The following is an 11,317-nucleotide window of genomic DNA, read 5'->3' on the forward strand; positions in this document are numbered from 1 at the left end:
AACACTTAGTTGCAGTGAGTCATAAGTTGCTTTTCGTTCAATGAAAAGTCATATTTTTAGTGCAAATTTCATTTTTGTCCTCGTTTTATAAATTAAAAAGAAAACCGGCCAAATACGGCAAAATTATAAGTCATGCACATTGTCGCACATGTCCCAGACAAGGGCGCAAAAGTCACGAAAAATTTGACTTTTGTGACGGTAAAAGAATTATTCTCTTTTAAGGATTATTCGAGTCGATTTAAGTCAGCATCTCAGCATAAATAATGTAGGCAGGGTCTAAAACTACGGACCCGAGCGATCACTTTTGGCCTGCGGAAAGCCGCTGTAATTCCTTGTAAAAACAGAGGAGTAAAGTCAGAGTTTGTAGACCTAGGTCTGCCATACTCAAACTGCGGGCTTTTTAGGCCAGGTGATCGTGGTATAGTCTGATCACCTTTAAGCAGATAAGCAGATTCATTTTGCGACAAGGCAAAATTGCCCAAAAAGAGTAAACTCTTATAAAAAGGTTGAGTATAGCTGAACTAGGCGATGAGCCTGGGGACACGCAGCCCGTGCAGGTGGCGCGGCAGGGCCTAGCCAAGGTGACGATCGTTTGCGCTTCGCTATCCAATCGCTGTGTGTCTATGTCTCGTCCATGTTAGCGTGACAGTGATTGCGTTTCGTTCGCTACGTAGCGTTAGCGATTGGCATGTGTCTACGTGGCTCTATGGGTCGGTTGCACCAAACCGTCTGTCATCGTTAAAGCGTTCGCTAAATTTTATTGTATGGAAATATTCATAGTTCTCGGCCGAGTGATTTTGATCAGTCTGTCAAATGTGGTTGGTGCAACTGGCCCTATGCTGAACCCGCCGCTGCGTCAGGCCTGTGATCACCGGTCTGTAGACTAGGTGATCAGTCTGGGAGCAAGCAGCTCGTACAGGCGGCGCGGTAGGGGCTAGCCTGTGCGTGATGCTGAACCCGCTGCGTCAGGCCTGTGATCCCTGGTCCGCCTGGTCTGGTGGCCTGTAGACTAGGTGATGAGGCGCGGCGCGTGCAGGCCGTGCAGACGGCGCGGTAGGGGCTAGTCTGTGCTTGATGTTGAACCCGCTGCGTTAGGCCTGTGATCCCTGGTCTAGTAGCCTGTGGTCTGCAGACTAGGTGATGAGGCGCGGCGCATGCAGGCCGTGCAGGCGGCGCGGCAGGGGCTAGTCTGTGCGTGATGTTGAACCCGCTGCGTCAGGCCTGTGATTCCTGGCCTGGTAGCCTGTGGCCTGCAGACTAGGTGATGAGGCGCGGCGCGGCGCGTGCAGGCCGTGCAGACGGCGCGGCAGGGGCTAGTCTGTGCGTGATGCTGAATAGGGATTGCAGAACCGGTACTGTTTAAAAGAACCGGGATTTTCGGTACCGGGCAAAAATGGAACCGGGATTTCCCGGTATTTTCGGTACTTTCGGGACTGCCTTCAAAAATCAGTTTTCACATCAATTTTCAGTAAAAAAAAAGCGTAAAACGACCACGAATCTAATACAATAAAAACGAATCACGAATCTAATACACGAAATCAATAAAAAAGTAGCACAGTGAAGGTACACACTTCATTTGTACCATAATACGTGTCTTTAAGTCACACAATCATTAATATAGTTTGTTTTTTTTCCTAAACTACATGATATTTTTACTATCTTTGTTGATTGGCAAAAACTGAATTGTGAAAATTATCATTTTTTTTTATCCTTTTTCAAAAAACGTCTTACATATTTAAAAAAAATGATGATATTACTGATAATATCATCATTTTTTTTAAATATGTAAGACGTTTTTTGAAAAAGGATAAAAAAAAATGATAATTTTCGCATGCGTTCAAAATGGGCTGTGGACCTTCGAACATATAATAACAGAACTATCAATACGACAAATCGAGAAATTATTCAGCCAGAATTATTAATAATTCTGATTCATTTAAAAATTTTAAAATATCATTATCATATGTGAGTTTCTTATACCGTGTTTGAATTTTGTAATTAATAAAATACTACTTTATTTTATTAATTACAAAATTGTCTCTATTTTTGCTTGTAGTTAGTATACAAATATGAAATAACTAATTGTTCGTATAAAATTATTTATCGTACAAACATTTATGCCCTTAAAGTATCAAATTACGCAATTTTATATTGTCGGCATTGTCAAACTAAAAAACATTGACTGTTTTTTTTAATTTATTTTAATGTAGTGATCAGCCGTAAAAGTATTACTCTCAGCCTTAGATTGATAAAATATATTTATTTTCTTTATAAAACATGATATTTCATGCTAAGTAACAGAAAGCAGTCAAATATTGTACCGGAAATTTTAGTCCCGAAAATCCCGGGAGTACCGGGATTTTAATTTTGAAATCCCGGTTCTTTGCTTGGCTCTAAATCCCGGGAATTCCCGGTACTTTCGGTACCGGTATTTCCCGGGAGCAAACCCTAATGCTGAACCCGCTGCTTCAGGCCTGTGATCCCTGGTCTGGTGGCCTGTGGCCTGCAGCCTAGGTGATGAGGCTCGGCGCGTGCAGGCGGCGCGGCAGGGGCTAGTCTGTGCTTGATGTTGAACCCGCTGCGTCAAGCCTGTGCTCACCGGTCTGCCTGGTCCAGTAGCCTGTGGTCTGCAGACTAGGTGATGAGGCGCGGCGCATGCAGGCCGTGCAGGGGGCGCGGCAGGAGCTAGTCTGTGCGCGATGCTAAACCCGCTGCGTCAGGCCTGTGATCCCTGGTCTGGTGGCCTGTGGTCTGCAGACTAGGTGATGAGGCGGGGCGCGTGCAGGCGGCGCGGCAGGGGCTAGTCTGTGCTTGATGTTGAACCCGCTGCGTCAGACCTATGCTCACCGGTCTGCCTGGTCCAATAGCCTGTGGTCTGCAGACTAGGTGATGAGGCGGGGCGCATGCAGGCCGTGCAGGCGGCGCGGCAGGGGCTAGTCTGTGCGCGATGCTAAACCCGCTGCGTCAGGCCTGTGATCCCTGGCCTAGTAGCCTGTGGTCTGCAGACTAGGTGATGAGGCGCGGCGCATGAAGGCCGTGCAGGCGGCGCGGCAGCGGCGGGCGGTGGCGCGGCTCGGCGTCGGCGGGCGGCGCCCAGTCCTGCAGGCGCGCGCCCGCCGCCAGCCGGTGCGTTAGCCGGTGCGCGATGCTGAACCCGCCGCTGCCTTCTAGCTGCGTCAGCACTATTATCACCTGTCTGGAACAGATGGAATGCAGATGGATTACTGCGGATGAGTATCAATTTTACGAAAGAGAGTCCGTCAAAGAAGACGAATATTCATGGTCGGTTATCGATTGAATAGGGCATTTGACTACCAGTCAAATCAGTTTCTTTACTCGAACTGTCAAAACAATTTTCCTGCTATGGAATTTATATGAAACACTAGCATGTGATGTCACAATCAAATGACCTACTCTTTATAGTTTTATACGGGTTTTAAAATATAAGTTGTGTCTAATAGCTGTGTCAACGTTTCTCTATTAATCTTCTGGTGCTTTATTTCACGCATGGTGTAAAATAATTTATCTTTTCTACTCCCGTACTTTTATTTGTCATTTAAAGGGTCGTGCACACACCTTTAAAACCCTACCTTATAGATGTCAAGACAGGTTTTTAGTCTATTCCCCAAAAAAGCGTTTGTGCATACAAGCAGTATCTTTTTGGCGATTTTTCGATACTTCGTGTACTGACCACTTAAAAAATATTGAATGAAATACAGTGTTGCCAACCTTATTTTAAAATGTCATCTCTAATAAATAAGTGAACCATAGACATGTTTTTTTTTAATTTCATTCATTCTTTTCCCATCCGTACCCTCCATTTTTGCTACTTCTTGAATTAAAAATATTTGTTAAATTTACAATTCTATTTCAAAGTAAGTGCTTGGTCGTAGAAAAAGTATTGTATGCAACGTTGTTTAACTGAGTCAAAAAATACTCGTGGCGTCTTTATTAACAATTTTCGGCTTCGCCTCCAATTGTTACTCACGCCACTCGCCTTTTTTGACCCCTCTTAAACAACGGTTGCATAAAACACTATTAAATACAGTCAAATACCCTATAGTTACATTATTGCAGATGATGAGTATCAATTTTGTCGGACGATGCGAAACAGAGTCGAATATTCACGGTCGGTTCTCGACTGAATACTAAACTTAAAGTCAGTACCTGTGTAGAGGCGGGACGGAATCGATAGTTTTAAGCTCGCCCCGCGTAGAAACGACGTTGTAGCTCTCCTGGCAGTCGCATTTCACGTGGATCCACTTGTCCGTGTGTCGGTTCTCGACCATAACTACTAATCCTGCCCAGCCCTGTAGCAAATGAGTAAAATGTTAATAAATACAAATAAATATTTTCAAAGCAATGCCTAGTGACAATTCGCGTGATTCAAAACCGAGTATCGTGAGTGCAAACCCTAAGCTGTTGACGACCAAAAAAAATACCAGAAACGGAAAGAACGGCGCCATTTTGGATTTCTTAGCTTATGATGCAATAGGGATGATGACACATGTTGAATTTTATAACAAAATCTAGTAAAATAGATAGCAAACGAGCAATTTATCACAATAATGTGGATATTAAAATAAAATATTGAAAAATTACAAAATTACAGGACCTGAAAGTTTCAAAATTTAAGTTTTTTTAACTTCCAAAAACGATAAAAGTAAGAGTACCATTTGATTACTTACATTTCATCCAAAAAAAATATTGTATAGCAACTATATACATAAACGCAATATTTAACCGACAAAAACGCTTTCTTTCTTGTTTTGTCCATACTACAAGATGGGCGATGACGTCACGGCCTCTGGCCGTTTTGTATAGGGCGTTTCGCGAGTGAAGTGCGACTGTCGGACTTTAACTACAATTTCTGACTTTTGTGTTACTTTAATGCCCATCCCATACAGACATTTGATCCTAAAAACAAACCCGATCGATTGATACCATAAAAAAAAATTAGTCATGTAGCCTATTGCGTTCTATATCCTAGGTACAGATGTGCAAGTTGCGCAAAAAACCCCCAAATCTCCCCAAGGAATGTTTAAATCTCCATTCCAAATTTCCCTTTCATTAATTTCGTAACTTTTGAAGACTCTCCATTGACGCATCAGTAATCCTCGAGCCCTAAAAATGTATTAGTCGGAATTAAAAAGCGTGATGATGATGACCTTGGTGAGAAGCCTACCCCAGATAGAACTGGGACTAAAGCTTTGGATTCCTCCGAAAACGGTGCCGTCATATGACGGCCGTCATATAGCGGCAGCAAAAGACGGCCGTCTTTACGGTGGCGACATGTGGAAAGTACCACGGCGTCATAACACACCGTCATCCACCAAGGTCAAAGCGGCAAATTTGAAAAATGTAGGCGCGATGGGATAACGTCCCATAGAAAATTTGAATTTCGCGCCTTTTCCTACTGACAAGATTTGCTTGATCATCTATAATTTACTTGGAGGATGAAATATCATCAGAAGAGGACAATAATCGTAGTACGGAATCATTTATTCAAATCTCGTGTCATTTATTCAAAATGGCGTCACCGCTATCTAATAAAACGTTCACGAAACTATCGACAAGGTCATGACGGCCGTCATCTTACGTTACGTTGACAATCAACGTAACGTAACGCCGTCTAGGAAACCGCGCCATCTTGTTTACATAGACAACGTTCTAGTGACGTCAGTCAACGCTATATAGCGGCCGTAATATGACGGCACCGTTTTCGGAGGAATCCAAAGCTTTAGAGAAGGAAGAAGATGTATCCTTAATTGAAAAGCGTGATGACCTTGGTGAGGTAGTATGCCGTCATGCCCTGCCGGCCCTCGTGTCGCTGGCCCCTCGCGAGCGTGAGGCCGATGATGGCGTCGGCGAGGATGTGCGCGTGCAGCGGAGGCCGCTCCACGCCGAGCGGCTTGCTCGAGTGCGCGGCGAGCACGTGCCGCGGCCAGCCCGCCAGCGACTCGGGCGAGAAGCCCGTGTGCCAGTTGTTGAAGGCCAGACAGACGGGTAGAAGCGTACCCCAGACAGAACTGGGACTAAGGAAGGAAGATGTATCCTTAATTGAAAAGCGTGATGACCTTGGTGAGGTAGTATGCCGTCATGCCCTGCCGGCCCTCGTGTCGCTGGCCCCTCGCGAGCGTGAGGCCGATGATGGCGTCGGCGAGGATGTGCGCGTGCAGCGGAGGCCGCTCCACGCCGAGCGGCTTGCTCGAGTGCGCGGCGAGCACGTGCCGCGGCCAGCCCGCCAGCGACTCGGGCGAGAAGCCCGTGTGCCAGTTGTTGAAGGCCAGACAGACGGGTAGAAGCGTACCCCAGACAGAACTGGGACTAAGGAAGGAAGATGTATCCTTAATTGAAAAGCGTGATGACCTTGGTGAGGTAGTATGCCGTCATGCCCTGCCGGCCCTCGTGTCGCTGGCCCCCCGCGAGCGTGAGGCCGATGATGGCGTCGGCGAGGATGTGCGCGTGCAGCGGAGGCCGCTCCACGCCGAGCGGCTTGCTCGAGTGCGCGGCGAGCACGTGCCGCGGCCAGCCCGCCAGCGACTCGGGCGAGAAGCCCGTGTGCCAGTTGTTGAAGGCCAGACAGACGGGTAGAAGCGTACCCCAGACAGAACTGGGACTAAGGAAGGAAGATGTATCCTTAATTGAAAAGCGTGATGACCTTGGTGAGGTAGTATGCCGTCATGCCCTGCCGGCCCTCGTGTCGCTGGCCCCCCGCGAGCGTGAGGCCGATGATGGCGTCGGCGAGGATGTGCGCGTGCAGCGGAGGCCGCTCCACGCCGAGCGGCTTGCTCGAGTGCGCGGCGAGCACGTGCCGCGGCCAGCCCGCCAGCGACTCGGGCGAGAAGCCCGTGTGCCAGTTGTTGAAGGCCAGACAGACGGGTAGAAGCGTACCCCAGACAGAACTGGGACTAAGGAAGGAAGATGTATCCTTAATTGAAAAGCGTGATGACCTTGGTGAGGTAGTATGCCGTCATGCCCTGCCGGCCCTCGTGTCGCTGGCCCCTGGCGAGCGTGAGGCCGATGATGGCGTCGGCGAGGATGTGCGCGTGCAGCGGAGGCCGCTCCACGCCGAGCGGCTTGCTCGAGTGCGCGGCGAGCACGTGCCGCGGCCAGCCCGCCAGCGACTCGGGCGAGAAGCCCGTGTGCCAGTTGTTGAAGGCCAGACAGACGACTAGGTAGAAACCTACCCCAGATAGAACTGGGACTAAGGAAGGAAGAAGTATCCTTAATTGAAAAGCGTGATGACCTTGGTGAGGTAGTAGGCCGTCATGCCCTGCCGGCCCTCGTGTCGCTGGCCCCTGGCGAGCGTGAGGCCGATGATGGCGTCGGCGAGGATGTGCGCGTGCAGCGGAGGCCGCTCCACGCCGAGCGGCTTGCTCGAGTGCGCGGCGAGCACGTGCCGCGGCCAGCCCGCCAGCGACTCGGGCGAGAAACCCGTGTGCCAGTGGTTGAAGGCGAGGCAGACGACTAGGTAGAAACCTTTCTCTAGCATTTTGTGGCAGCCGACGAAGCCGCGGACCTGGAAAGAATAATGTTTTAATGTTTATTTGGGCACAAACGGTACATGTTTCTTTTAACTAATGTCTATACATAATTCATAAACCAATACAGTTGCCACCACTTACTAGCTCAATCAAGAAAAACAAAATTCGGGATAGCTAGATTTTAAAAATTAACAACAACAGTCAAATTAGGACAAGGACAAGGAATGAATGAAATCTTTATTTCAGGCAACTAGTGGCCCATACATAAATACCTTAAAACTAGCATACATATTATAAAAATATAAACTAAACACTAAATAGTACATTATTGTCGAGGTTCGGAAGTAGCTACTTGCAGGCTGAGGATTCGTTTTAAACGGACGACCTTGGGAGTCCGTTTAATTGAATCCGAAGCCAGCAAGAAATGAAAAAATGGTGCAAGAAATATAAATTATTTACCGGAGCAACGGTCTAATTATCACAGTAAAAAGTAAAACCATTGAAAATATTTGCTTTGCCGCCTTTTAAATAAAAAGAAGTGTATTTTTCTGCTGAAAATACGCCAACCTATTTGAGACACCTAAATAGTCGCGGTACCAACATTATATTAAAAAGTGCTGATCATCTGTTTGGCTGTTTAATTGTACCTATGCCTTCATTTGATATGGCCATTTCAACTTTTAAAAAGTTTGGAACTCGTTAAATAATGGAATTTGTATGCAACATTGCAGTCCCGTAATCGACACTGCAATGTTTTTAACTTTTTAATTTTTTGGTTGACCATAAACTACGCACTTCGCGACCAATTTTTTAACCGGCAACGTCGACTTTGCCGTCCATTTTTGAGAAAAATTACATTATGATTGCGATGCATTACGCAACCCCGCAGTGTCAGGGAGCCGCGGAACCGCCGAAACTTGACACCCCTCGGCCAAAACTCCTCCTTGGTGAAGGTCGCTAGATGTTCAGTCGGAGCGCTCGACAGAGAGTCGGAGGGTCGGAGTTTCTGATGAATCGGTTTAGCAACACCAGTATCAATACCACAGAATAACTATTAGTAGTAGTATTACCGTACAGAAAATTCACTCCTTCACAAAAGTCAGGTTTAGGTATAAAATTACACCTATATCGCCGCCTGCAAGCAAAATTGAAACTTATAACCGCGCACGAACCGTGAATCTCCTTTGCGCGCCGCAGTTTTATGACCGAGCTGTGAGTGTCGGCACGGGGTTATCACTTGACAAGTTTTTATACCTATACCCACTGATTTATTGTTTTTAAGATAAATATGTAGGAATTACAAACGTTGATTATGTAAACATACATTTTTTATCCGAAGATAGCATGTCTGATTCTCGCGGAAGTAAGTTTCGAAGCCATTGTGTATTTTCAATTTTGCGCGAGCGCCGCGTGACACGACTATCGTGCGCGCCGAGCGGCAGCCCACTGCCATACGCCTGTCCGATGGGCGCGCCGGCCAAATGTACCTAAACTGCGGAGTGACACCCCCCTGTCAATACTATGAGTTAACATGGATTTTCTACCTAACCCATTACCAATCTCTAATCGCATACGTCTTATTACCTGCTCTAATTCTTCTTTTTGCTCCAAGCATAGGTCTTCACCAGAAACAATGACCGGTTTATTCACAGGGACCTCACCTAAATTCATTACCTCGCTTTTATTTCCCCTGAACTGTAATGATATACCAAACTCTTCAAAGAAATCTTTACCCAATATCATCTGGTGGCTTAACCTTGACATGACCTTAGCAGCAATCACCTTAAACTGTCCATCAAATGATACTGGAATATCGTACACTACGTTGAGATTATGCACTGATCCATCAGCGGTACTCATTTGAGTTGGTGCAATTTTGTACCCTTTCAATCCTATTGATGACAATATGTCCGCAAAAGTAGGATTTATATCAGTCCTATTCGTACCATTGTCCAACAATCCTACAAACTGCCTTTGTAGAATGCCTATCAGGAGGCCGACCCGTAAATAATGAATATTTACGACTGACGCACACTTTTAGCCCCGTAGAAACACCAGCGCTGGTCTAGAGACCAGGCGGCCTAGCCAAGGTGACGATCGCTTGCGCTTTGCTATTGAATCGCTTTGTGTCTCTCTATTCTTCCATATTAGGGTCTCCCCAAACTTATCGACGCGGATTCGGCGAAAGCCGATAGTAAACAGCATAAACAGGTAAGGTTCGGTTCGGCTCCGTTCGGCCGTCGACGGCCGACGCGTCGGCGTCTTTTTCGCTCTTATTGCGTGGACATAAAGTTTCATTTCTATTGGCATTGCCGATTCCGCGTCGATAAGTTTGGGGAGACCCTTAGTGTGACAGTGAGATGTTGTCTACGGGGCCTGAACCTTACTAAAATACAATTTCGTTACTTCAAGTTTGTTTTACATAGTTCCATCATTTAATTTTAATCGTTTTCGTTCCTACTTTCAATCGACTTTACTTGCTTTAAATACTCACGATGATCACCTTTTTGAACGAACGATCAAAATATTCTGATTTTTTATCGTCATGAATCATAATGAGAAATTGTCTTTGACCATTCTACCTGATATTTGACTTAATATTATTGTTTTGTTTTTCTGTTTGACTTAGCTATGTGTGTATTATTATTTCTGATTTCTGTATTGTTGTGAACTCTGTGTTTTTAAAAATTGTATTTGCATGCATTTCTATGTGGTTTTTATACAAATAAATGATTGAATATGAATATGAATCAAGATAATTCTAGTTGTTACCTGTCTTTTGCTATGTGCGACCAGTTTTCCGACTTGAGCGTTCGGGCCCGATTTCGTCCGGAACACGACGACGCACAAGTCCAATTGGGAACGCTGACTTTTGGCAGAATTTCTGAAAAACCACAATAACCTTAACCTTAGACTCAACGAGATTTTGTAGTAGTTTTACAAAGGTATTAGGGTAATAACCGTATGAAATCATTCTCGGTGGGCAGTCCCATGACCTGTCATATCCTTATTATCCTGACCTATCCTGCTGTCATGGCTATTGAGTTGCTCACAAAATGTTCTGGCCATCCTTTGGTACCATGTTAATGACACACAGTCTGGGTTATAACGATGAAAGGGGATCTACCAACCTCTGTCCCTCCTGAAACAGTGTGAAGTCCACCTCGGTGGGTTGGGTGGCGGTGAGCAGCAGGCACGTGAGGTGTCTCGTCGACGACATAGGTGGCAGCACGCCTGCTAAACGGACCTTATGCCAGCCGACGCGGACTATGCAGATGATCATAGCCTACAGAAGGTGTTAACAAGATGTGTTACAGTACCTCTGTCCCTCCTGAAACAGTGTGAAGTCCACCTCGGTGGGTTGGGTGGCGGTGAGCAGCAGGCACGTGAGGTGTCTCGTCGACGACATAGGTGGCAGCACGCCTGCTAACCGGACTGCTTGCCAGCTGACGCGGCACTTGCAGATGATCACAGCCTACAGAAGGTGTTAACAAAATGTGTTACAGTACCTCTGTCCCTCCTGAAACAGTGTGAAGTCCACCTCAGTGGGCTGGGTGGCGGTCAGCAGTAGGCATGTAAGGTGTCGCGTTGACGACATAGGTGGCAGCACGCCTGCTAACCGGACCTCGTGCCAGCCGACGCGGACTTTGCAGATGTCGATGCAGTCGAAATATCTGAAAATAATGCACTGATTAATTCCCGAAGGTTGAGTGATAAGACTATATTAATCCAAGGAATTTATTTTTAAAGTAGGTAGTTTCCATCCTAGTTACAACTGATCCATAATATAGCTTGAGAATTATGCAGGTTTTTAGAAGGAGCGCTCACGT

At 46.3% G+C, this 11,317-nt stretch overlaps 1 protein-coding gene across 1 annotated transcript in view; it reads right to left on the minus strand.

Annotated features, from left to right (window-relative positions):
- Window positions 1-3,003: 3,003 nt before the first annotated feature.
- LOC134654509 (calpain-D) overlaps window positions 3,004-11,317 on the minus strand; it is a 34,961-nt gene continuing 26,647 nt past the window's right edge. The window contains exons 18-22 of the mRNA XM_063509954.1: window positions 10,997-11,161; window positions 10,260-10,371; window positions 7,250-7,522; window positions 4,168-4,310; window positions 3,004-3,196 (exon numbers count right to left, since the gene is read on the minus strand). Of these exons, the coding sequence (XP_063366024.1) occupies window positions 3,007-3,196; window positions 4,168-4,310; window positions 7,250-7,522; window positions 10,260-10,371; window positions 10,997-11,161 (883 nt within the window). The 3' untranslated portion in view covers window positions 3,004-3,006. The remainder of the gene's footprint in view (window positions 3,197-4,167; window positions 4,311-7,249; window positions 7,523-10,259; window positions 10,372-10,996; window positions 11,162-11,317) is intronic.

The sequence above is a fragment of the Cydia amplana genome, chromosome 15 (genome assembly GCF_948474715.1).
Source record: "Cydia amplana chromosome 15, ilCydAmpl1.1, whole genome shotgun sequence".
Classification (NCBI taxonomy): domain Eukaryota; kingdom Metazoa; phylum Arthropoda; class Insecta; order Lepidoptera; family Tortricidae; genus Cydia; species Cydia amplana.